Genomic DNA, 25,281 nt, shown 5'->3' on the forward strand with positions numbered 1-25,281 from the left:
GTCCAGCCTGAGAATTCCATCCCCGCGGGGTGATCCAGGGCTGGCAGCAGAGGCGGTGCTGGATTATCTGGGGTCCTCTATCTGGGCAGGGAGCGTCCTCAGTCCTCCTTCAGTGTCTCATCTTGCCTCCTCACAGAGCCTGGGCCCGCTGCCCTCAGCAGATCACAAGCCGCCCCTCAGAACCAGGCTATCACTTCTCTCTGACCCCCTAATGTGCAAGTCCGCAGTACCAAGCCAGGAGGTCCTTTGCGTTGACTGTAGGGACAAGGATGGATTCTACGGCCCCTCTATCAGGATGGGGTGGAACCTCTCCATAATTTCTCAGAGTCCTGATGTTGATGTCTGGAAAGGCCGGGGCCCCACCCTTTATGGAACTGCCTCTGCCCGGGTCACACCATAGATCTGACTCCCAGAGTCTCCTTGGGCACTGAGGTGGGGGATTGTCTCAGCCTGACAATTTGGTCCCCTGTTGTTTCAGGGCTGGCTCCAGGGTTGGTGCTGGATTATTTGGGGCCCTCTATCTGGGTAGGAGGCCTCCTCAGTCCTCCCTCAGCTCTCACCTTGCCTCCTCACGGAGCCTGGGCCCGCTGCCCTCTGCCACTCTCAAGACACCCCTCAGAGAGATGCCCTCTCTTCTCTCAGATCCCAGAGGCAGAAGCCAGTGGAGGTCACATCTGGCCCCCACGCCTGGAGCTTCCCTGGATTGACAGCAGTGGCAGTACTCGATTCTGCTGGGGTGGGGGCGGGGGGAAGAGTAGTGGCGAGGGGTGCAGATGTGGTCAGGGGTCATGGAGGTGCCTCAATCTTCCCTCAGGTTTCTGACCTTGATTCCTTGCAGAGCCTGGAGCTCCGTCCTCTGCCGATGGTGTCTCCTCTCCTCAGACCAAGTCTCTGACTCTGAGTCCCCTGAAGTGGCAGTGAGGGGGAGGTGTGAGGTCGGGGGACAACATTGCCAAGGTCTTCCGGGGCTGACAGGAGGGACCGAGCTGGATTCTGTGGCCCCTCTATGTGGGGAGGGTGGACCCTCACTTCTCACTCAGGAGACTCCTCCTCCTGGCTCCCAGCTCTTTGATGAAGTGATGGGTGGGAGATGCTCTGTTTCTGTCACCTCTGAGCATTTGCCAACTGCACCCCTTGCAGAGAATGGCCGCGGGACCCAGGCTAGGTGCTTCCTGGGGGTCTTCAGCACCTGTGATTGTAGTGACCTCTGGGAGAAGACCCACACCTTCCTGCAGGGGCTTCTCCCCAACCAGAGCTAGAGGCTGGCCCTGTTGGTTCTGGGATGGGTGTTCCAAAGTCCTCCTGTGGGTTTTTCATCTTTACACCTGCCGGGGCCTGCCATTCCTCGACTCCCAATCCCTGAGATGAGCTGACATCTGCCCTTTACACCAAGACCCCATCTCCCTGGGGGTTCCCTAACTTCCTGCCTGTGGTACAAGTGAGCTTGACACTTAGGGCCACCCATGATCAGGTCTCCGTAGAGCCAAGAACAGGGGACAACAAGATTCTATTTGCTAGATCATTTTTTTGTAAGACTGTTGTAAGAAATGTATTGAATCGCCTGACACAGTGCCTGGCATATTTTGAATATTTAATAAATGGTAGTTTTCAAATATTATTTTTAGACCATAGCTTACTATAATCTCCTTTGGGAATTACTTTGTTGTTATCTGAAATATCTCAGAGAATATGCAGCTCAATAGAACATATAATACCAAATTAGTCAAAATTGAAGCTTTGTGAATAAAAGTTAGTAAAATTTCCCTCCGAGATGGCCTATTATTTAATTTGGGTGTGCAAGAGTCTTCCCCATGTGGATGCAGCTCAAAGATCTTGAAATCTGGGTGAAAGACCAACTCATTCTCTCCCTCCCAGCTGCTTTTCCATCCAAACCACTATTTTCATTCATTTTACTCCTATCCCAAACCTAGCCCTTGATTATCTGAGTTCTCCATTTCAGACCAAGGCCTCACCTCCCTGAAGCCCCACTCTCACCCCACTGCAGAAGTGAGAGCATGCCACATCCAGCCTCTTGCAAGGGTCATAGTAGGGCTGACAATCGGCAACAGCCAGAATCCTGGAGGGCCCTTCTTTTCTGGAGTGTTGAGTTCCTTCTAACTTTATTCTTACAGGCTCTACTCACTTCCACAGTTACTTATGCCAGCACCTTTTCTCTTGATATTCATTAAAGAGGTTGTTTCATATGTTTGGAATATAGTTATTCTGTTTTGTCATATTGTCCATTCTTTCCTGGGATATTCATACCTCCTAAATTATTTTTTTATATTTGCATACATTAGGGGTCACAATTGTTCTGAGCATTTTGACAAATGCATAGTGTTATATTCACCATTACAGTATCATACAGGATAGCTTCACCACCCTAATAAATCCCCTGTGCTTACCCTATTCAATCCTTCCCCCTCACCCACCCAACCCCTGGAAGCAACTGATCTTTTTACTGTCTCTATAGTTTCGCCTTTTCCAGAATGCCAAATAAATTGTATCATCATACACCATCTAAACTTTTCAGGCTGGTTTTTTTCACTTAGGGGTAGGCATTTAATATTTATCCATGTCTTTGTATGGCTTGTGATGTGGTTTGGCTGTGTCCCCACCCAAATCTCAACTTAAATTGTGTCTCCCAGAATTCCCATGTGTTGTGGGAGGGACCCAGGGGGGAGGTAACTAAATCATGGGAGCTGGTCTTTCCCATGCTATTCTTGTGATCGTGAATAAGACTCAAGAGATCTGACAGGTTTATTAGGGGTTTCCGCTTTTGCTTCTTCCTCATTTTTTTTCTCTTGCCACTGCCATATAAGAAGTGCCTTTTGCCTCCTGCCATGATTCTGAGGCCTCCCCAGCCATGTGGAACCGTAAGTCCAATTAAACCTCTTTTTCTTCCCAGGCTCAGGTGTGTCTTTATCAGCGGCATGAAAACAGACTAATATAGCTTGATAGCTCTTTTCTTTTTATTGATTAATAGTGTTCTATTAAATGGTTGTACCACAGTTTGTTTATCCATTCACCTACTGAAAAACAACTTAGTTCATTCCATTATTGACAATTATAAAATAAGCTATGATACAAATTTATATGCAAGATTTTGTGTAGAAATAAAATTTCAAATTACTTGGATTAATACCTAGGGGTGTGTTCTCTGAATCACATGGTAATACTGTGTTCAGCTTTGTAAGAAACTCACAAACTGTCTTCCAAAGTGACTGTACTATTTGCATTCCCACCAGCGATGAGTGATTCTTTTTGCTCAGCATCCTTGCCAGCAATTGATATTGTCTGTTTTTTTAACTTTAGAGACTCTAAATATGAAATTAATGTAGCTATTCCAGCTTTCTTTTGTCAGTGTTAGAATACCTTTTTCAACCTCCTTACATTGAACTTATGTGAGTCCTTATAATTTAAAATGGGTTTCTTATAGACAACATGTTCTTGAGTATTTTTTTATTAATTCTGACAACCTGTCTTTTATTGGTATATTTAGACCATTCAAACTTAAAGAGATTATTAATGTAATTGCATTAATATCTACCATGTAGGTAACTGTTTTCTATGATTTTATTTTTCTTTATTCCTCTTCCTTTTCTGTCTTCTTTCACTTTACAGAACATTTAGTAGATGTAAAATACACCTTTTTTAAAAAATTAGTCTTTGTCTTAGAGTTTATAATATATATTTTAATAACATGCCATAAAACAACACTATACTGCTTCATATGTAGTATAGATACCTTATAAAAGAGTATATACTCAGTTCCTTCATTGCATTGCTTGTAACATTACAATCATTTATTTCATTTATCCATATACACTAATTGTCTGATACATTGTTACTATTATTAACTTAAATAGTTACCTTTTAGGTCAGTTAAGAATAAGAAAGCATTTTATTTTACCTTTATTTATTTCTTCTCTGGTATTCTTTCTTTATGTAGACCTAAACTTAGGACCTATATAAGATTCCTATAATTGTTAGAAAAAAATAGAAAATCAGTAAGAACAAAGAAGATCTAATGACCATTAAATGCAGAGTATCATTTGAAAATTTCAACACATTTCATTTTTAAAAATTCTCAGCAAATTAAAAATATATGTGAGCATTATCAATTCATTGAAGGAAATCTACAAAAAAACTAGAGCTAAGAATATGCTTAATGACGAAATACTGAATGCTTTCCATCTAAGGTCAGGATCAAGGCAAAAATAACGGATTTCATACTTCTCCTCAACTTTTTCTATTAGAGGTTCAAACTATTGCAATAGAGTAAGAGAAAGAAATGAAAAACATGATTGAAAAAGAAGACATACAATGGCCTTTACTGCAAACAACATGATGATCAGTGTGGAAAATCCTAAGGATTCTACAAAGAAAAAAGGAAAACTGCAATTAATAAGTGGATATACCACGGTTAGAAGATACACTTTTAATACAAAGAAATTAATACTATAGCTCTATACTAACAGCAAACACATGAAAATGACAAAAAGCAAGTGCTTTATGAATAGCAAAACATAAAGTACTTTGGAATACATTTAATGAAAAATTTGTAAGACCTGTACACTGAAAACTACAAAATATGACAGAAAAATTTGAAAACATCTAAATAAATGAAGAGATAATCCATGCTCATATCTGAGAAAAATCTAAATTGTTCTTTTCTTCTATTGCTTATAATTCAGTACCATCGTTATTTATATTGTTGCTCAAATTTTCCAGCTTTTGGGAGCCCTTTTAGTCTTTGGAAGCTCCTGTGCTCTTTTTATATACTGCATCATTTCTTAAGCACTTCTTTATTTTCTGGCACCACAAAATGCTAAGCTCCCTTTGTATTTTCCATGCCCCAGTCCTAGAACCAAATAAATAAATAAATTTGGACTTCCTCAAAAATAAAATAAAATAAAGACAGGCCACAGACTGGGAGAAAATATTTGCAAAGCACACATCAAAACATTGACTTGCACCCACAACATACAGAGAACTCTTAAAAACTCAAAACTGCAAAAAGAAACACCTAAAAATTGGCAAAAGAGTTGACAATTTGCGAAGGGGATATATGCATGGGGAAACAGCACAGGAAAAGATGCTCAACGTCATTACAGGTTACGGAAGGCAAACTACAACCAGGATAAGGGCCCGAAACACATGGCTTCAGAATGGTGAAACTCAACAACACTGACAAGGCCACGTGCCTGGGAGGATGCAGAGGAACTGGGACACTCCAGTGTTACTGGCGGGAAGGCAGGTGGTACCGGCGCTGTAGAAAATGGTTTGGCCATCTCCGATGCAGTTAAAAGCGCACTTACCGTGGAACTTGGCTGCCCCACTCCTGGGTATAAGATTTATCCCAGAGAAGTGAAAGAGCGCAGCCTGGTAGAAACCCACACACCAGTGTTTGTAGCAGTCTTGTTTGCATTTTGGATAGCGGCCTTGTTTGGTTTTCACAAACCACCCTCAGCAGACAGTCAGATAAACTGTAGGCATCCATACAATGGAATACCACTCAGAACTGAGAGGGAACGACCTGTGGATACTGGGAGGGAACAACTTGGACAAATCTCATTACAGACATTATGTGGATGGCGGGAAGCCAGTCTCAACAGGTTACTTGTCTCGCGATGCCATCTACATAAAGTTCCAGCAGAGACAAAAGTACAGTGACGGAGAACAGATCAGTGTTTGCCGGGGCTAATGGTGGGACGGTGTGATAGTGAAGGGACAGCACGGAGAGTTTTGCAGGGTGACAGACCTCTTCTGCATCCTGTCTACGGCTGTGCGAATCTACACTTGTGTGAAGAGGGAAATCACACCAAAGGAAGACAGTCACTTTTCCTACTGTATGATAGATAATTAATAAAAAGGGAGAACGGAGGAGTGTCGTCCCAGGGGGCAGGGCAGGAGGGCGAAGACGTGTCACAGGGGAGCCTGGCCAAGTGGCGCCCCCAGAACTCATCCTCTGGGCTTGTGTGTGGATGAGACAAGGTCTACCTGGTACGACAGCGATATACTTGGAATGCCCCCTTGTCACGGAGGCGGGGACCCGGCAGCACTACGTATCCAGCATCAACCTGTATCCAGCATCAACCCGCCAAGTTCACTAACTTGGTAGGGGTGAGGTTAGGGATCCTTAGGAGCCCAGGCAGCCACACTTTCTGGGGAGCCCGTTCCCATTTGTGTTGCCAAAGTACCCCCAGCAGGTTGTGGGAATGTTGCCTGTGAAGAGAGTCTGTTGGGGTGAGATCTTGTGTGTGTGCACAGGGTGACAGCTGTGTCCCGTTTCCCGGGAAGCTGTGATGGCAGCAGAACCTAGGGGAGCCTGAGACAGTGTGGGAGGGCGGGCCTCTGGAAGAGTAGAGGCTGCGGAGCCAGATGCAGGGCTGGCTGTCACCCAAAGGAAGAGGGACTGATGACTCACTGAGTGTGTGTGTCCCTTGGTGGCAGCAGGCCCCATAGTGAACATACCATACCTTTTCAGTCCTGAGCGATGCTCCCAGCAGTCCTGGGAGATGGAATGGTCCTTATTCGGCTCACGGGAAGGACCGCCTTAACAGCAAGGTGCTAAAGATGCCTTCCATCAGAGGCCAGGTTGGAAGCTCCAAAGAGACTTTCTCTCGCTGTTCTCTCACCCACCCCCAGGTTGTGTGTGTCCCGCTGTGGATTCTCATGTCCTTTCTGTGCCTGGTGGTCCTCTACTACATCGTGTGGTCCGTCTTGTTCTTGCGCTCTGTGGATGTGATTGCGGAGCAGCGCAGGACACATATAGCCATGGCCCTGAGCTGGATGACCATCATCGTGCCCTTTCTTACATTTGAGGTAAGCATTCTACGGGAAGCCTCTTCAGCCCCTGAAGCTTGCGCTTCCCCTGACAGGATTCTGCACCCCTAGAAAGGCAGCCTCTGTCCCTTGAGCTCACAGTGAGCCCACTCCAGGGGAAGGGAGAGAACACGGCCGTGTCTGAGAGGGAGCTTCGGTGAAAGGAGAGCATCCTTCCTTTTTCTTGGAGGCAGCGCGTGGGGCTGGCAGGGAGAAGACTGCACCTTTTTAGCCATGGTGCCTCTGTATGGCTCCAGTTTCCACTTTTGGAAAAGCAGAGTTGGATGTCAGATTTGTGTATTGGAGTCACGTGGAGAATTCTCGAATGGGAGCCGTTGACTCCTTAGAACAAACACCGGGAGGAGTTTGCCATAAAACTGCTGGCATTGGGAACTTTTCAAGTGGATAGGCTATTGCCGAGCTCTGAAGAGGGACATAAAAGCTCATTTCGAGCTTTCCCCAGTGATAGGTGGTTTCCTGCCTTTTTCTGGCGGTGCTGATGTTCCCTTTCGTGGGAGCACACGCGGGGGTGGGGTGGTGGGGAGGAACTGCCTAATGAGGTCTGGCTTCCGCCTCTGTCCATTTTTGGTGCTGGCTCTACCGGGACTATGTCTCTTTCTTTAGATTCTGCTGGTGCACAAACTGGATGGCCACAACGCCTTCTCCTGCATCCCGATCTTTGTGCCCCTTTGGCTCTCCTTGATCACGCTGATGGCAACCACATTTGGACAGAAGGGAGGAAACCACTGTATGTACTCAACATTTCAGAAGTCCTTGGTGTGTGTCTGGGGTGGGACCAGGGGGTGGGGGGCGGATAGAAGTCTAGGAAGGGATGAGTCCCCGAGGGCCCCAATTTAGAAGTTTGTGTGGGAAAGTGAGGGCTGAGGAAATTCTGGGACCTTCTAAGGGAAGGGCATGCCATAACTCTGGTGTTCTGCTGGCCTGCACCGGGACTTTTCTCGCAGTGCACATTGCCATTTGAGGTAGAACCAGACAAGGCAGGCAACCTCTCAGAGATCCCGTTCCCTCCTCTGCAAAATGGGGATCAAGACAGATTCTTCCCAGGCCCGGGAGGGTTTGATGGAAAATCCACATCTCCCACCCAAACCTGGGATTCATCCTAGGTCCCTGTTGGCCCCTCTGCCTCCCCCATATCCTTGCTGCCATCACCCGAGTCTTGCCTATCTTGCCTTGCTAACACTCTATTCCCCTCCACCTGCTTGCTGAGGCAGACACTTCCAAAATGATCTCTGCAGAGGGTGCCTTCCTGGCAAGGCTGTGAGCTCCATGGCATGGAAGCCCAGAGCATTGCCCTTCCGAAAGCCAGTGGGTCTGGGGGCAGGGCCTCACTGCAGCCCAGCAGCCCAGGCTATGCTTGCTGTTTGTGCCTCTGCGCCCCCCGGGAGCAGGGAGGGCTTGCACAGAGCTGACACTCCAGTAGCCTACAGAGAGGAATAGCGGGACTGGGAAAGTGGCTTTAAGGTGGCTCCATGAGTTCAGGCCCCCTCCTGCCCAGGACCCACGCATGACTACCGCCCTCGCGGATTCTAGAGGGTGACAGAAATCTTGTTCTTGGGTTGCACTGTCATCCATGAGCTTATCCTGGCTGGAGAAGATTAGCGGAAGACACCATAGTCTACTCACAACAGATATTTTGAGACTCACTAGAGCAATAGTTCTGAAACTTGGGCACCCAGCAGAATCCCAAAAGGGCCAGGAAAAGGGGACCGCTGGAGCCCACCCTAGCCCGACTCAGTTTCTGGAGGTCTGGGCTGGGGCCGGAGAATGGCATCCCTAACTAAGCCCCGGGGACGCTGTCCCTGCCGGTCCGGGAACCCCACTCCGAGCACCACAGAGCTAGCATTTGCACTTCTTCCCCATTTTGGGTACTCAAGCCCTGTTCAGGCTTTGTGACTCAGGAGTCTGGATAAAGTATGTTATGACATTGTAGGAGTGAAACTTCTTGTTATGGAAAGAAAGTTAACAGGAAGGTCAGTTGAGCCTCGTGTGTGAAATAAAACATTCTTATTTTTCAGGGTGGTTTGGTATCCGCAAAGATTTCTGTCAGTTTCTGCTTGAAATCTTCCCATTTCTACGAGAATATGGAAACATTTCCTATGAGCTCCATCACGAAGATAATGAAGAAACCGAGGAGACCCCAGTTCCGGAGCCTCCTAAAATCGCACCCATGTTTCGAAAGAAGGCCAGAGTGGTCATTACCCAGAGTCCTGGGAAGTATGTGCTCCCACCTCCCAAATTAAATATCGAAATGCCAGATTAGATGCCACTTCCGGGGACAGAGCTTAAGTGGACTGGGACACACTCTCTCCGCCTTCCTCTGCCTCCTCGTTCACCCCGCAGACCAGAACCAGAACTGGAGCTGGGTTTCCAGGTACGTCCATCTCATGCCTTGTTTGCATCCAGCGCCTATCAGCCACTCACCACGACGGGACGTGGAAGTGGCAGGTGACGGGGCTGTGTGCCAGCAGATGCGGACGCCAGGAAGAGTGTGAGAACAGGGGTGGGATTTCCATCTGTCTGGGAGGGGCTCCAGGTACCCCTCTTCCCCGTCAGACCCACTGGGGGATGGCTGCTTGCCAGGCTCCCGGAAGGAACATCTGTCTACACGGTGCTGAAATCCCAATCAAAAGTATTGTTTAGAAATGTATTTCTCCACAGGGCTGACCTCCTGCAGCTCGCTCAGCACTCCCAGAGCCTCAGCACTCCCAGGTCGTGGCTGGGGCAGTCAGTAGGAACTGTAACTATGTCTCTGATGCACCACGTGTTTAGACACAGCACAGTCCTTTTTTCTGTTCCTACTGTGGAAGTAGTTTCTCTTTGGGCATGCTGACAGCAGTTTTTCATAGCCTCACCGATGAGCCCTTTCTACGGGAGTGACTCCATGCTTGTATACAGAGTATTTATACAAATGTTTTAGCATCTTCATATGCGGTGTTAACCCCTAGTCCTGTACAGCATATTCTGTTCAAGTATTTTTTTTACAAGCTTGTGCTGTAGGCACATGCCTTCTGCTGCAGAAGTGGACGCCCGTGGCACACCCACCCTGCCCCAGTGGAGTGCCACGCCTTCATGGGACATTGCCACTTCTGCTCTGGAACTCGTGCAGGTACGTAGTAGCTGCTACTGCCAGAACAGCAATGCCAAGCAAGAGATGGTCCATGCTTTTCTGACGTTCTCAGAATAGTGGCTAGCTTCAAACCTGACAAGCGCTGCTTGAAGCCGGAACACTAGAGAATGTTGCTGAGGGCAGAAACGGCCACGCGGGTGACGACTATGCGTGGGAAAGTCTCAAGCTTCCCTCCTGCCAGCAACAAGAAGGCTTTGGGGTAGGCACGATGTTTTCACATGTGCGTGCCGTTTCTCCAAGCACTGCAGGTTCCGCCGTGTGTCAGAGGCTGCAAGTTTAACATCCTCCTGCCTGAAAACAAATAGGTACTTTGCTGAAAAGAGGGTAAAAAAAAGAGCTTTGATCGTCTCAGCCAGGAGAAGAGTGTGGCGTTTTCACGCGGGCAACTGCTCGCCGGCCTACATGGGGTTAATTCAAGTCTGCTGCGAACACGACTCCGCCCCTGGCACTGGCCTCCAGCAAGCCCTGTTCTCTTTGGGGTACGGGGGAACGGGATGGCTTAGCCTTTCCTGCTCAGTGTGTAAAAAATGTAGTGAAAGCCACTATTTTTGCTCTCTTAAGCTGTTCAATAAACCGGTTCCTCGTTTTACACGTGCATGATGTGTATCTTATTTGCTGGATGGCCCAGGAAACTGGAATGGTCCTCTCAGCCAGCCTCAGAGGAAAGAAATCTCTAGCTGGCACAGGCAGCCGAGTGAGGCTGGCGGCTGCAGGGGCACAGCCTTTAGAATGAGTCCTTCAGTGCACAGGTCCCAGGGTATACGGGGTAGTTGCAGGAAGGAGGGGACGCCTCGCAGATGCCACTGTTGGCTGGGCTACACCGTGCCACACTTGTTACTGCTTAGGAGGCTTTCTGGACTGTTCCTTGGGTGCTACGACAATCTGCAGCAGACACTGTCCTTTTACCGCTCCTGGTCCTGGTTTGCTCCCCAGTGATGTCAACAGCTGAGGACTGCTCACGCTGCAACAAAAGGCTCTGCAATTGCTGTCTAGCTCGCCCTGGCCGTCTCTAGAGTTCTGCCTGAACTGAAACTCAAGTGGGGTTCAGCTCATGACTTGCGGCAATTGACCAGGAAATCCACCAGTTGCTGTGGCTGGAAGGATTTTCAGTCCTGTGGGTTGTAACCAGAGGCCACAGGTGGATTCTGCCCTAGGCTCATGAGATTTCCGACTTGCTGTTCAAGAAAATGCCTTGTGAAGTGACAACAGTAGCTGTGACCCAACTGCCGGTGCCTTGCTGGTTCCTGTACGTCCCACTGGATCCTCACAGCCCCGGGAAGCAGGTGCTACTACTCTTATCCCCGGGAGGAGACAGAGGCCGAGAGAGGTTAAGTGACGTGCCCAAGTCACACAGCTCGGCAGCGGCCAGGTTGAGACACCAGCATCAGCAGTCTGTTTGCAGACCCCTCACTGTCACCCCCTGAGCCAGTGCGTCTTGGGCCCTGCGGTCAGGATGTCTCAAGCGTGGAGGCATCACCGGTTCGTGGCAGTCTCTGGAGGGTCACTGAGCTCTGTGCCCAGAATCGAGTCGGGGGAGTCTGTGCAGAGGTGGCCCTGTGTGTGGGGACAGTGTGTGACACAGACACTGCTTTGGATGGACACCTCTCCCGTGACCTCCTAGCATCCAATCCCAAAGGAACAACTGTTGCAGAGATGGACCGCTGGACACAAACCCACGTGCGTTTCTCTGGAGACACTGGCCAAGGAAAACAAAACATGTTGGAAGGCCAACAGCTGCATGCCCCACCACGACGTGACCGCAGAGACCCGGGGTGTAGAAGGGTGTCTCTGCTTGGTGGGAGGACACGTGCAGGCCGAGGAGAGGCAGGAAGAAGGCTGCCTCCGACTCCCCACTGGACTGCATGGCGACGGTGTGTGGTGGGGCAGTCAGCTAAGCCATTTGCCTGAGTGGCTGTCGGGCATCTGCGTGCTGGGGACCGACAGTGTGGATGTGTTAGGAGGATCTGTATGGAGCACATTGCTGCCTCTGGCTAGGACAGGGTGGAAAGGGTGGCGTGGCTACAGCCTGACCCATGGGCACCGTCCTACCCTTTGTTCTGTGCTTCAAAGTGTCAGTCATGTGCTGGGGTCTGTGGGCCCATGACTCAGACGGTGAGCTCTGACCTTCCTGAGCCAGGGCTTTGCTGTAGTTCTGTCTGGCTCAGGAGCTCTAGGACAAGGGGACTGCTCCAGGTCTGCATCTAAGGTGTGGCAGGGCCCCTCGGCACTCTTGTGCACTAGTGTCATCTTTCCCATTGAAATGACTGTGAGGACCAGAATGTGCACATGCAGATGGGCAGCTACTTGTCTGCCTTGGCCCTTTATTACATAACTTGCTGGGTGTGTGGAGATGCCACCCCCCCCACCCCCCGCAGTCAGAGCCCCTTTATGATGTCGTGGGGCTGGTTACATGACTGCCAAGGGGTGCTGCTGGCCACACTGCACTAGCAAGTTTGCCAGATGGAGGACAAGCCATCATTGAGTATGGCTCGCTGTGAGGAAAGACATTCGAGAGGACAGGGTCATGGCTTGGAAAGGGTGCCTTTTCCTCCCCAATTGCACTCAGAGACCTACCTTCACCCAGCAGATCCTTCCCCTGCCTGGGATGACCCAGTGTCCACTGGGAGCCCTAACTTCAGGCTGCTGACAGAAGAAATCGCTTTCCAACCTCTGGCCGAGGAAGCTTCGTTCAGAAGGCCACACCCTGACGGTGACGACCCGCCCCAGGGAGAAGATAATCTCCTCTCCCTCCCCTTTCCGCAGAAACTGTGGAGACTGGTCAGCAGCAACCAGTTTTTGTCCATCTGGTGGGATGACAGTGGGGCTTGTATAGTGATCAGTCAAAAACTCTTTGAAAAGGAGATTCTCAAAAGGGACGTCGCACACAAAGTGTTTGCCACAAATTCGATAACCAGCTTCTTCCGCCAGCTAAACTTGTACGGCTTCCGAAAACGGCGTCAATGCACTTTCAGGACCTTCACCCGCATTGTCTCCGCAAAAAGGCTGGGCTCCATCTTGAATAAGGTAATGAACAACAAGCCTCTGGAGGGGTTAAGTCGGTGGGCTCTGGGGCCTGGTCGGGTGGAAGTCCCAAGACTGCCTCCTGGGAAGTGGGCGACCTCAGGCAGGGTGTGGAGCCATCGCTGTGGGCCTGTGTCCCCCTCTGGGTGGAGGTGGCATGAACTAAAAGTGAATGTGGGGAGAGGGCTGAGAATGGTGCCGGCCCCTCTCGAGTGTGTAAAATATCACAGGTGCTAAGTAGCCGTATCTGCATGTCCTCCTGCCCGGGGCCAGTCATGTCGTCTGGTGGTGGCTGTGTCCCCCTGACTCCATAGCGCTTCACCCTGTGAGGTGAGCAGGCCAGGGGAGTCTGGTATTTGTACCACTGTCACCCTAGCTGGTGTCTGGAGAAGTGCTCAAGTTGAAGCGCTGAAGGGCGCCTGGCGCAGGAGGTGCAGATGCTCCTGCTGCCCTTAGTAGGTGGGCCCCTGGTGTGGAAGAGCCAGTGCCCAGGGCCTCCAGCCCAGCCGGGGTGCATTCTGTTGCCAGCTGCCACTGCATGGGGGAGGCCCAGAATCTTCTTCCCTCCTGGTCTGCAACTTCAAAGACCCTTTCCACCGGCCATGGACACCCTAATCTGCCATTTTGAGGCTTTTTCCAAGACGGAAAGGCCCGCCACAACTTGGTAAACCTTGACGATGTGAACGCGAGTCGCCAGCTTCCTTTGGGGACTGGGACCTTTTCCAGAAAGGCCTCCTGGGCCAGTAGAGTTCTCTTGCACAGGGGCGTAGATGGTTGGTAGTTGTAGTCCATCCTTGTGACTTGCAGTTTCCTTTTGTTTATTTAAACTTTGACTTACAGTTAGAGTTCTACTGCCATCCTTACTTTCAAAGAGACGCCCCTCACCTCCTCGTGAGGATGAAGAGAAGAGTGGGCGTCAAGTCTGCACCAAGACATCAGGAAGAGGACGAGCCAGAAGCTGCTGGATCCTGTCTGGCACCAGCAGACCCTGAGCAACAAGATCACACGTCTCCGAATGAGAATGACCAGGTCACACCACAACACCAGGAACCGGCCGGTCCCAACACCCAAATCAGGAGTGGCTCTGCTCCACCAGCAACTCCTGTGATGGTGCCCGATCCCACCGTGGCGAGTGACAACGCTCCAGCGACCCAGCCGGCCGGCGAGTGGTCAGAGGGCAGCCAGGCTCACGTCACTCTGGTGGCCGCTGTCCCTGAGCCTGCAGCGCTGCCCTTCCTCTATGTCCCCGGATCTCCCACTCAGATGAATTCTTATGGGCCTGTGGTGGCCCTTCCCACAGCTTCCCCTAGTACCCTTGTCATGGACACCACAGGACTTCCTGCACCCGGCGTGCTGCCCTTCTGCCATCTCTGGGTACCGGTGACCCTAGTGGCTGCTGGGACTGCACAGCCTGCTGCCTCCATGGCCATGTTCCCCCATCCCCCAGCTCTGCACCACCATTGCCCCCACAGCCACCACACGTCACAGTACATGCCAGCTAGCGATGGGCCCCAGGCGTACCCAGACTACGCAGACCAGAGCACATAGAGGCGAGCATTTGGGCAGAATATGTGCTGGTCAATAAATGTGTCAGAAAATGAGTAATTTTCTGACGGCACAAAAAAGTCTTCGTGGTCTCCGTCCTTTTTCTTTCTTTGCAGTTGAGTACCCGCCTCCGACATCTTTGGCTTGCATGATAGAGACTTCAGCCTAACACGCCTCCCTGGAAAAGTGCCCAGGAGATACTCGAGCAGGTGCTGGGTTTTAGGAAGCCCCTCAGACATCCTGCCTCTGCTCATTAAAAATTACCTGGAGCCGGCCGGGCGCAGTGGCTCACGCCTGTAATCCCAGCACTTTGGGAGGCTGAGGCGGGCGGATCACGAGCTCAGGAGATCGAGACGGTCCTGGCTAACACGGTGAAACCATGTCTATGCTAAAAATACAAAAAATTAGCCGGGCGTGGTGGTGGGCGCCTGTAGTCCCAGCTGCTCGGGAGGCTGAGGCAGGAGAATGGCATGAACCTGGGACACGGAGCGTGCAGCGAGCCGAGATCGCGCCACTGCACTCCAGCCTGGGCGACAGAGCAAGACTCCGTCTCAAAAAAAAAAAAAAAAATTACCTGGAGTTGCTCGCTGAGTGCCAGTTGTGCTGCTAGCATTGCTGGCCGAGGGTTCACAATGACACTGTGTTGCTGGCCATTCCTTGTCATGGCAGTGCCTTTATATAACAGGATCTTCACTTTACATACAGATGAGATCACGTCTGGCTTTTTCATTGGGTTAAAAAGTGCCCTTGATAGTTGTGGAGGTTACACATACTACCAAGGAGTCCTACGGGTTTGCAGTTTAGAGGGTGCTCATTAGTGTCTGGTGGACAGGATTTATGTTTGGCTTTTATGTCTGTACTGGATCCGGTGGGGTTTTTTACTTCCTTGATTCCTCCACTATGCCCCCACTTTTTCTTTCTTGTTTTCCTTCCTTCCTACTTTCCTTTCCTTTCCTTTCCTTTTTTCTTTCTCTTTCTCTCTTTCTCTCTCTCTCTGCTTCCTTCCTTCCTTCTTCCTTCCTTCCTTCTTTCCTTCCTTCCTTCCTTCCTGCCTTCCTTCCTTCCATCTCTCTCTCTCTCTCTTTCCCTCCTTTCCTTCCTTCTCCTTCTTTCTTTTGGAGTCAAAAATTAATTTAAAAGATGTCATGTCATGTTTTAACTTAGGAAGCAGCCTTTTCTGGTCACTTGGGGTGTTCATCTTAGAACACATGCTATCATCGACAAACCTCTTTGACTGAACGATCAGAGGAAATAGATTCAAGTTCTTACAGTAGAGACAACTGGGCACAGACATCAAAAGAGCTCTGAAATCAGGGCATGCAGAGAGCCCCAACACCCACACACCAGAACCCAGAGGTATCCCTGCCTGTGATTTTTAATTTGACAGTAGGTGGCAGAGTCCTGGGAGACGTGGGAAGAGGCCATAAGAGAATGCAGACATGGGAATGGATTAATCCAGAGTCCAGCCATGGTCTGCAGGTGGATCTCCCTGTCTCGGCCTGCTCACTTACAAATGGGTGCTCATTTACAAATCGGTGTGAATCACATTTCATCATTTGTGAGCTCCGTAGTTTCCAAGAAGTACAATTTTCTCATGTGTTTCTTGGACTTTATACATAAGCCTCCAGAGTTTGAATCATGCAAAGATGCTGCCACTTAAAAACCTCTTTCCTACAAACTTACACCCCTCCGATCATGGTTTTCCTGTGAATCTCAGCCGGGCACGGTGGCTCACACCTGCCATCCCAGCACTTTGGGAGACTGAGGCAGGTGGACCACGAGGTCAGGAGTTCAAGAGCAGCCTGGCCAAGATGGTGAAATCCTGTCTCTACTAAAAATACAAAAATTAGCCGGGCACGTTGGCAGGCACCTGTAATCCCAGCTACTCGGGAGGCTGAGGCAGGAGACTCGCTTGAACTCAGAGGGCAGAGATTGCAGTGAGTGGAGATCACGCCACTGCACTCCAGGCTGGGCGACAGAGTGAGACTCCATCTCCAAAAAAAAAAAAAAAAAAAAAAAAACTGTTATAAGAATGGAAAAAACTATATAGATGGAGAGAAAATATTAGTAATCTGATGTCCGATAAAGAACTCATATGCTGAGTAAATACCAAACTTTTAACATTCAACCTTTGAAAACAAAGAATCCAACTAAAGATGTAAATGATTTGAAGACATTCACCAATGAAGACACGCAGAAATACACATACATTCACCAATGAAGATACACACATGAAAAGATGATCAGCACAATTATTCACTAATAATGCAAATGTCAACAGCACTAAGATTCCTCTACCCACCTATTACAATGGATACAATTCAAATACCTGAGAATATCAAATTCTGGAGAGGATGTGGAATTCTCATTCATAGCTGGTATACAAGAAAAATGTTTCATTCACTCTAGAAGGCCTTTTGGCCCTTTCCTATGTAGTAAAACATAGACTTACCTTTAGATCCATCAGTCGTACTCCTAGGTTTTACCTAAGTGAATTGGAAACTTTGGTTCTCACATGGAAAATCATGTACACGAATGTATATAGTAGTTTATTCATAATCACCAACCAAGATGTCCTTGAAGAGGTGAATGGATAAAACCAATGGTACTTCCACAAACTGAAAGTGTATTCAAAGTTCAATCTACCCTCAAATATTCCAGGACAGGAAATTTTGGAGGCCAGTTCAGCCAAGTGGCAAGGGAAAATGAATCACCATCTTATCTCACCCCTTCCAATGCACCCAAAATGGGCAATTGTTTAACTCATTCTCCCAGGCTCACTCTCCTAGATTCATAAACAGATGAAGGCACCCGAGCGCTCATGAAAAGAATTTGTGAGGCAAGTGTTCACACATATCGCAGCAAATGTCATAAACAGATAATCACATATCCAACACAACAGTGGATTAAACGAACAAGCCGCCTGTATGCATGGAATAAAAATACGATTAAATGTTAGAAAAAAATTCAATTCTAATTCCCTGCATACAAGATAGACTAGAAAAAAACATTCAGTCATGACAATGGGTACAGGAAAAGGCTCTGAAATGAATTCTGTGTAAGTACAAATTAACAATGTTTAGCAAACTAACATTAAAAGGAACTTCCATTTCCTAAAATCGGCAGCAAGCATACATAAATGTGAAATGTCAGAAGCTCTGCCATTCACGGCAGTGACAAGTCGTTGACATATGCTGTCACCACTACCACCTACATCTGCAGTGAATATCAAAATGAAAAAGAGCCAGAGCTATGGATGTCAAAATGAAAATGAGATATGAAGACTGCAAAGAAATAGATAGTATTTGTTAACTATATGATTATCTACATAGAAAATTCAAAGGAATAGACACATTGAATATTCAAATGAATAAAAGACTTCAGAAAACATCATATAGAAGGTCATTACAGCAAAATCAAGAGCCTTGCCACACAAAAGCAACTTAGTGCATAAAATAGAAAATAGAAAATATACCATTCACAGCAGCATTAAAATCCAAAATGTAAATAAGAAGAGCCTAACAAGACCTTCATGGAAGCAACTGTGCAAAGTTGCTGATAGACTCAGGAAATAATCTCAAGTAAATGGATCTGTATACCATATTACCATATTCCTTGATGGGGAACAGAATATGGCAAAGATGTAAATGCTACTTAAATTAAATACAGAGTGAGTGCCTTAACTGTCATTGCCAAAGTGACAACCAAGCTCAGGTTGCTGTGCTCTGCTCCCCAAATCAACCCTGGAAAAATATAGGAGGGAAAAGATTAAAAACAAAAAAACCATCAAAACAGGGAAAGCCCTGAGGATGACTGAAGACTGTGCTAAACTAGTACTTGTGTTTTGGGTCCAGAGAGCAGCAGGGAAATCGAGGAGGTCTGTACCCTGCACAGATGGCAGATTACAGGATGGATAGGAGAAAGTGTTTAACATTCCACCCCACATCATCGCACAATCTCAGGCAGCACCACAAAATCTGATGCCAGTAGCCCTGGGGTAATATCAGGACACCAGGAAATTTGAGTTGATTGAGACACTATGGCTCCAGAGTTCTGCTAACAACCACCTGAAACAAACTTAGTAGGAGAAGACCAGCCTTCCAAAAAATTATTATTTTAATGGAATATAAAGAATGAACTAGGAATAGAATAGTAAGTATGTGTGAAGGCCACATACTGTGAGTAGATACTAATAAAATATGTGTGCATATATATAGTATAAAGTCTACAAATACAAACAAATGTGTATCTAAAGATATATACATGTAAGTACATATAATTATACATATATGATATAAAGATATATATGCATGTGTATATACATATAAGCATAAATATATATAATGTCTAAAACACGTATGTATATAAACGTAGATATAAACAAAATGTACATATACCATATATAATGTACACATACAATGTAAAATTTATTACCATATGAATGAGGATTAAAATATGAAAATCGCTAATCTGGACTCTGCTGTGTTCGATCCCTTCAAAACACATGGCTTCTCCAAATCTCTTGCTGCTGCTCAGCCTCTTCCGTGTAAAAATAAATCCTTTGCCACAAAAGGTTTGCAAAGTCTAGCTCTGGCTGGGGAGGCGCCCCCATGGGAAGGTGTGTATCTTCTCTCACAGGTCCTACAATCACAGATGCTGCAGCCCCCCAGGGAGCATCTAGCCTTGGACCCGCAGCCATTCTCTGCAACGCGTGCAGCTGGGCAAATGCTCAAAGGTGACATAAACGGATCATCTCCCACCCATCACTTCATCAAAGAGCCAGGAGCCAGGAGCCAGGAGCAGAACCCTCCTGAGAGGGGACTGAAGGTCCACCCTCTCCACATAGAGGGGCCACAGAATCCAGCTCAGCCCTTCCTGTCAGCCCTGGAAGACCCTGGCAATGTTGTCACCCCGACCACACCCCTCCCCTCACTGCCACTTCATGTGTCTGGGAGTCAGAGACTTGGTCCGAGAGGAGCAGACCCAATCGGCAGAGAATGGGGATCCAGACCCAGGCATCAAGGTCAGGACCCCCTGAGGGATGACTGAGGGCCCCTATCCCCATCCCCACCCCTACTCCGCCAGAACCCGGTTCAGCCCCTACTGTCAACCCAGGGAAGCCCCAGGCTTGGAGGCTGGATGTGACGTCACTGACGTGCGCTCACTGACGTGCGCACTGGGGGTCAGAGAGAAGGGAGAGGCCTCCTTCTGAGGGGCGGCTTGATACCGGTGGAGGGAAGCGGGCCGAGGTTCTGTGAGGAGTCAAGGTGAGGTGCTGAGGGAAGACTGAGGATGCCCCCACCCCACATAGAGGACCCGAAAGAACCAAGTGCCGCCTCTGCTCCCAGCCCTGGACCACCCGGGGGCCGATCTGGGGCTGACTTGTGAGGCTGGGCCGACCCCCTCCCTCCGCCGCTCAAGCTGCTGGGCACTCTGGAGTGAGAGCTTGGTGTGACCAGGGCAGGGCTGGTTAGGAGAGGGCAGGGCCCAGGCTCTGCCGGGCATCAAGGTCAGGACCCTGAGGGAGGGCTGGGCCCCCCCAACCCAACCATGACCTACAGCCCCAGGTTCCCCAGCCCCAACCTCAGCCCCACCCCACCCCACTCCACCCCACCCCCAACTCTCCCGCGGCAGAATCTGATTCCGCCCCTGTTGTCAACCCAGGAAAGCCCCAGGTGCCCAGATGTAAGGCCAGTGACTTGGGCACTGGGGGTCACAGAGTAGCGGGGGCCTCGCTGTGAGGGGTGAGTCGATATCGGCGGAGGGAAGCGGGCCCAGGCTCTGTGAGGAGGCAAGGTGAGACGCTGAGGGAGGACTTAGGACGCCCCCACCCCAGATAGAGGGCCCCAAAGAATCCAGCACCACCCCTGCTGCCAGCCCTGAACCACCCCGGGGGCGGACTTCTCAGGCTGGGCCACCCTTCGCCACCCCACCGCTTAAGCCCCAGAGCTTGGTGTGACCAGGGCAGGACTGGTTAAGAGAGGGTGGGGGCCAGGCTCTGCCAGGCATCAGGGCCAGGACCCTGAGGGAGGCCTGAGGCCCCATAGAGGGAGTCACTGCCCCTGCAGTCAACCCTGGGAAGTTCTGGGCATGGCGGTCAGGCAAGCGGATCCTGATATCTGCATCCTGGGCTGACCGAGGGAAGGGGCTTGGTATCGTTAGCATGGCCACGAGAGAACAGAGGGAGGGCCCAGGTCCTGCTGGGAGACAAGGGAGGCCTGAGGGGACCCAGTACCCCAGGACAAGGGGCCCACCCCGCCCCTATCTGAGACCGAGGCCCCTCCTCATTCAGCCTCGGGAATCTGACAGATAGAGACTCAGGTCCACTGAGGGGTGGGGCCCAGCCCTCTAGGAGACCAGGGAAGGAACAAGACGGAGGACAGAGGGGACCCCGGAGTCCAGCTCAGTGGGGATCTTTGCCTGGGCGATCCCGGGCACGGTGGCCGCACGTGGTGCATTGTGGCTGCTGGGATCGGGTGTCAATGGGAACAGTGCTGTGGTATGAGGAGTGGGGCCTCAGGTGAGCAGGAGGAGGAGTCCCAGAGGCCTGAGGAAGGATTCACCAGACCTCTCATCCCAGACCTAGGAAACCTGCCCCTGCCGTCAGTCTTGGGAGGCCCCAGGCAGGACTGTGAGGAAGGGAAGTGCCCCCTCCACCCCCAACACACACTTTCTCAAAGAGGGTCTAAGGGAGAAATTGGCCTTGGTCTGCAAGACTCATCTCTGGTTCAGCAAAATGGAAGGGGCCAGATTCTGTCAGAAGCAAATATGAATACCTAGAGGACACCCAGACCGACGAGGCCCCCTGGAACCTGCTCCTTTGGTCAGCCTTGGGTATCTCATGCATGAGTGACCATGAGGTGGCCCCTCACTTCTGCCTCCCGGGTCTCAGGGAGGTGGGGGCCTTGGTCCGAGGGGTTTCCTCAGCTCAGCAGAGGGAGCCACACCTGGTCAGCACAGGGTGGAATCCAGGGTCTTCCAGGAGTGACGGGGAGGAAGTTTGGTGAGGACTGAAGGTAAGAAGGTACCTCCACGCTCTCAAAAAAGAAAGGACCTCACAGACACTGGTGTCACCTGTTCTCAGCCCCAGGTGGCCCCAGGCAGGAATGGCATGAGGCATGCTCTCATTTCTCCCACGTGACTGGGGGTGAGAGGTCTCAGGGAGGTGAGTACCTTGATGCCAGGGGGCACTGAGAGATTCAACAGAGGGCTCCACACCTGGTCAGTAGAAGGAGGACTCCCAGGATCAGCAGGACCCAAGGTGTGCCCCCTTCATGAGGAATGGAGGTACCCCCAACCCAGAAAGAAGCCACCCCACAGAGTCTAGGTGAACTCTGTTCTTAGATCTGGGGACGGGGGGGGCGGGGCCTGATGAAGGATGGCGCTAAGTGGCAAGCTCACTTGTACCACGGCAGGAAGTTGAGGAACCCTCAGGGGGATGAGGCGTTGATGTAAAGGGAGATGTCTTCTCATCTCAAGGGTTTGAGGGTCGAGAAAGTAGAAGCCCCAGCAGGAGTAAAGATGAATAACCCGCAGGAGGACTTTGGAACACCCACCTCATACCTGAAGGGTTCAGCTGGTGGGGTCAGCCCCGGACACCCCACGCAGGGGTGACAGATGTGGGGCCTCCTCCCCTCTGTTTCTGGATCTCAGGGAGGTGAGGACTTTGTTCTCAGAGGGTGTGTGGACAAAACAGGGAGGCCCTGTGTTCGACAGACACAGCGGTCCCAGGATTGGAGAGCAGTCCAGGTGAGGAACCTAAGGGAGGATCGAGGGTACCTCCAGGCCAGAGAAACTCTCAGATCAAGAGAGTTTGCCCTGCCCCTACTGTCACCCCAGAGAGCCCGGGCAGGGCTGTCTGCTGAGGTCCCTCCTTTATCCTGGGATCACTGGTGTCAGGGAGGGCTGGCCTTGGTCTGAGGGGGCTGCACTCATGTCAGCAGAGGGAGGGTCCCAGGCCCTGCCAGGAGTCCAGGTGCAGACTGAGGGGACCCCACTCACCAAACACAGAGGACCTAGCCCCACCCTGCCCCTTCTGTCAGCTGAGGGAAGCCGCTGGGTGGATGGACTCCCCTCACTTCCTCTTCAGGTGTCTCCTGGAGATAGGGCCTCAGGTCAACAGAGGGAGGGTTCCAGACCCTGCAGGCATCAAGATGAGGACCAGGCAGTATCCTCACCCCAGGACACATGGACCCCATTGAATTTGGACATCTCTTACTGTACTTCCGAGGAAACCCTGGGCAGGTGTGGGCAGATGTTGGTTGGGGCATGTCCTTCTGTTCCATATCAGGGATGTGAGCTCTTGATCTGAGAGACTCTCAGGCAAGTAGAGGAGTGGAGTCCAGTCCCTGCCAGGAGAAAGGTGAGGGTCCCGAGTGAACGCAGAGGGGACCATCCACCCCAAAAGTGTGTAGAACTCAAGAGTGTCCAGCCCGCCCTCTTGACAGCACTGAGGGACCGGGGCTCTGCCTGCAGTCTGCAGCCTAAGGGCCCTTCGATTCCTCTTCCAGGAGCTCCAGGAAGCAGGCAAGCCTTGGTCTGAGACGGTGTCCTCAGGTCACAGAGCAGAGGAGACCCAGGCAGTGTCAGCAGTGAAGGTGAAGTGTTCACCCTGAATGTGCACCAAGGGCCCCATCTGCCCCAGCACACATGGGACCCCATAGCACCTGGCCCCATCCCCCCTACTGTCACTCATAGAGCCTTGATCTCTGCAGGCTAGCTGAGTAGCCCTCTCACTTCCTCCTTCAGGTTCTCAGGGGACAGGCTGACCAGGAGGACAGGAGCCCCAAGAGGCCCCAGAGCAGCACTGAAGAAGACCTGTAAGTCAGCCTTTGTTAGAACCTCCAAGGTTCGGTTCTCAGCTGAAGTCTCTCACACACTCCCTCTCTCCCCAGGCCTGTGGGTCTCCATCGCCCAGCTCCTGCCCACGCTCCTGACTGCTGCCCTGACCAGAGGCATCATGTCTCTTGAGCAGAGGAGTCCGCACTGCAAGCCTGATGAAGACCTTGAAGCCCAAGGAGAGGACTTGGGCCTGATGGGTGCACAGGATCCCACAGGCGAGGAGCAGGAGACTACCTCCCCCTCTGACAACAAGGAGGAGGAGGTGTCTGCTGCTGGGTCATCAAGTCCTCCCCAGAGTCCTCAGGGAGGCGCTTCCTCCTCCACTTCCATCTACTACACTTTATGGAGCCAATTCGATGAGGGCTCCAGCAGTCAAGAAGAGGAAGGGCCAAGCACCTCGGTCGACCCAGCTCACCTGGAGTTCATGTTCCAAGAAGCACTGAAATTGAAGGTGGCTGAGTTGGTTCGTTTCCTGCTCCACAAATACCGAGTCAAGGAGCGGGTCACAAAGGCAGAAATGCTGGAGAGTGTCATCAAAAATTACAAGCACTACTTTCCTGTGATCTTCGGCAAAGCCTCCGAGTTCCTGCAGCTGATCTTTGGCACTGATGTGAAGGAGGTGGACCCCGCCGGCCACTCCTACATCCTTGTCACTGCTCTTGGCCTCTCGTGCGATAGCATGCTGGGTGATGGTCATAGCATGCCCAAGGCCGCCCTCCTGATCATTATCCTGGGTGTGATCTTAACCAAAGATAACTGCGCCCCTGAAGAGGTTATCTGGGAAGCGTTGAGTGTGATGGGGGTGTATGTTGGGACGGAGCACATTTTCTATGGGGAGCCCAGGAAGCTGCTCACCCAAGATTGGGTGCAGGAAAACTACCTGGAGTACCGGCAGGTGCCCGGCAGTGATCCTGCGCACTACGAGTTCCTGTGGGGTTCAAAGGCCCACGCTGAAACCAGCTATGAGAATGTCATAAATTATTTGGTCATGGTCAATGCAAGAGAGCCCATTTGCTACCCATCCCTTTATGAAGAGGTTTTGGGAGAGGAGCAAGAGGGAGTCTGAGCACCAGCCGCAGCCAGGGCCAATGTTTGTGGGGTCAGGGCCCCATCCAGCAGCTGCCCTGCCCCATGTGACATGAGGCCCATTCTTCACTCTGTGTTTGAAGAGAGCAATCAGTGTTCTCAGTGGCAGTGGGTGGAAGTGAGCACACTGTATGTCACCTCTGGGTTCCTTGTCTATTGGGTGATTTGGAGGTTTATCCTTGCTCCCTTTTGGAATTGTTCAAATGTTCTTTTAATGGTCAGTTTAATGAACTTCACCATCGAAGTTAATGAATGACAGTGGTCACACATATTGCTGTTTATTTTATTTAGGAGTAAGATTCTTGCTTTTGATTCACATGGGGAAATCCCTGTTATTTTGTGAATTGGGACAAGATAACATAGCAGAGGAATTAATAATTTTTTTTGAAACTTGAACTTAGCAGCAAAATAGAGCTCATAAAGAAATAGTGAAATGAAAATGTAGTTAATTCTTGCCTTATACCTCTTTCTCTCCCCTGTAAAATTAAAATATATACATGTATACCTGGATTTGCTTGGCTTCTTTGAGAATGTAAGAGAAATAAAAATTGAAAGAATAATTTTTCCTGTTCACTGGCTCATTTTTTCTTCAAACATGCACTGAGCCTCTGTTATTCAGAACACCCTGGGTTAGTAGTAGAGATGCTAGGTAAGCCAGACCCACCCCTTTCCCATAGGGTGGTGAAGTCCAGGAGCTACAATCCTAAAATTAAGGTGGTGCCATGTCCTCTAAGAACCAGAGGAAAATAAAACATGGGTGAGGGTTTGGGGCTCTAGATGACAGCAGTCGAGTGTATATGCCCTGAGCCAGG

The 25,281-nt window shown here is 50.1% G+C and overlaps 3 protein-coding genes across 8 annotated transcripts; all 3 read left to right on the forward strand.

Moving 5' to 3' along the window:
• Nucleotides 1-6,344: 6,344 nt before the first annotated feature.
• On the forward strand, nucleotides 6,345-10,565 carry LOC129024823 (transmembrane protein 185A-like). Its single transcript, XM_054472056.2, has 3 exons — nucleotides 6,345-6,828; nucleotides 7,453-7,576; nucleotides 8,865-10,565. Exons 1-3 carry the CDS (start codon nucleotides 6,580-6,582, stop codon nucleotides 9,107-9,109), a joined length of 618 nt encoding a protein of 205 aa, XP_054328031.2. The 5' UTR covers nucleotides 6,345-6,579; the 3' UTR covers nucleotides 9,110-10,565.
• Nucleotides 9,347-14,626, forward strand: LOC129024824 (heat shock transcription factor, X-linked). Its single transcript, XM_054472057.2, has 2 exons — nucleotides 9,347-13,000; nucleotides 13,838-14,626. The coding sequence occupies exons 1-2, from the start codon at nucleotides 12,437-12,439 to the stop codon at nucleotides 14,543-14,545; spliced, it is 1,272 nt and encodes a 423-aa protein (XP_054328032.1). The 5' UTR covers nucleotides 9,347-12,436; the 3' UTR covers nucleotides 14,546-14,626.
• A 5,079-nt stretch (nucleotides 14,627-19,705) lies between these two features.
• LOC129024555 (melanoma-associated antigen 9-like) lies at nucleotides 19,706-25,029 on the forward strand. 6 transcript variants are annotated; one of them, XM_054471680.2, is made up of 5 exons: nucleotides 19,712-19,809; nucleotides 22,632-22,786; nucleotides 23,053-23,139; nucleotides 23,291-23,361; nucleotides 23,437-25,029. In XM_054471680.2, the coding sequence occupies exon 5, from the start codon at nucleotides 23,502-23,504 to the stop codon at nucleotides 24,447-24,449; it is 948 nt and encodes a 315-aa protein (XP_054327655.1). In that variant the 5' UTR covers nucleotides 19,712-19,809; nucleotides 22,632-22,786; nucleotides 23,053-23,139; nucleotides 23,291-23,361; nucleotides 23,437-23,501; the 3' UTR covers nucleotides 24,450-25,029. The 6 variants fall into 6 exon arrangements, with proteins under 6 accessions (XP_054327650.1, XP_054327655.1, XP_054327654.1 ...); XM_054471679.2 differs by lacking the exon at nucleotides 22,632-22,786 and adding an exon at nucleotides 20,207-20,338 and having other exon boundaries at nucleotides 19,714-19,809; XM_054471677.2 differs by having other exon boundaries at nucleotides 19,715-19,809; nucleotides 20,207-22,904.
• Nucleotides 25,030-25,281: the final 252 nt, after the last annotated feature.

This window comes from Pongo pygmaeus, chromosome X (assembly GCF_028885625.2).
Source record: "Pongo pygmaeus isolate AG05252 chromosome X, NHGRI_mPonPyg2-v2.0_pri, whole genome shotgun sequence".
NCBI lineage: Eukaryota > Metazoa > Chordata > Mammalia > Primates > Hominidae > Pongo > Pongo pygmaeus.

What these genes read in the sequence shown, in the direction of transcription:
- LOC129024824 (XM_054472057.2), top strand. Translation starts at nt 12,437, where the DNA reads ATGGAGGACAAGCCATCATTGAGTATGGCTCGCTGTGAGGAAAGACAT. An exon ending in TGGGCTCCATCTTGAATAAG is followed by an intron (nt 13,001 to 13,837) that starts GTAATGAACAAC and finishes TTTGACTTACAG; the next exon opens with TTAGAGTTCTACTGCCATCC.
- LOC129024823 (XM_054472056.2), top strand. Translation starts at nt 6,580, where the DNA reads ATGCCTTCCATCAGAGGCCAGGTTGGAAGCTCCAAAGAGACTTTCTCT. An exon ending in TGCCCTTTCTTACATTTGAG is followed by an intron (nt 6,829 to 7,452) that starts GTAAGCATTCTA and finishes CTCTTTCTTTAG; the next exon opens with ATTCTGCTGGTGCACAAACT. An exon ending in ACAGAAGGGAGGAAACCACT is followed by an intron (nt 7,577 to 8,864) that starts GTATGTACTCAA and finishes CTTATTTTTCAG; the next exon opens with GGTGGTTTGGTATCCGCAAA.
- LOC129024555 (XM_054471675.2), top strand. Translation starts at nt 23,502, where the DNA reads ATGTCTCTTGAGCAGAGGAGTCCGCACTGCAAGCCTGATGAAGACCTT.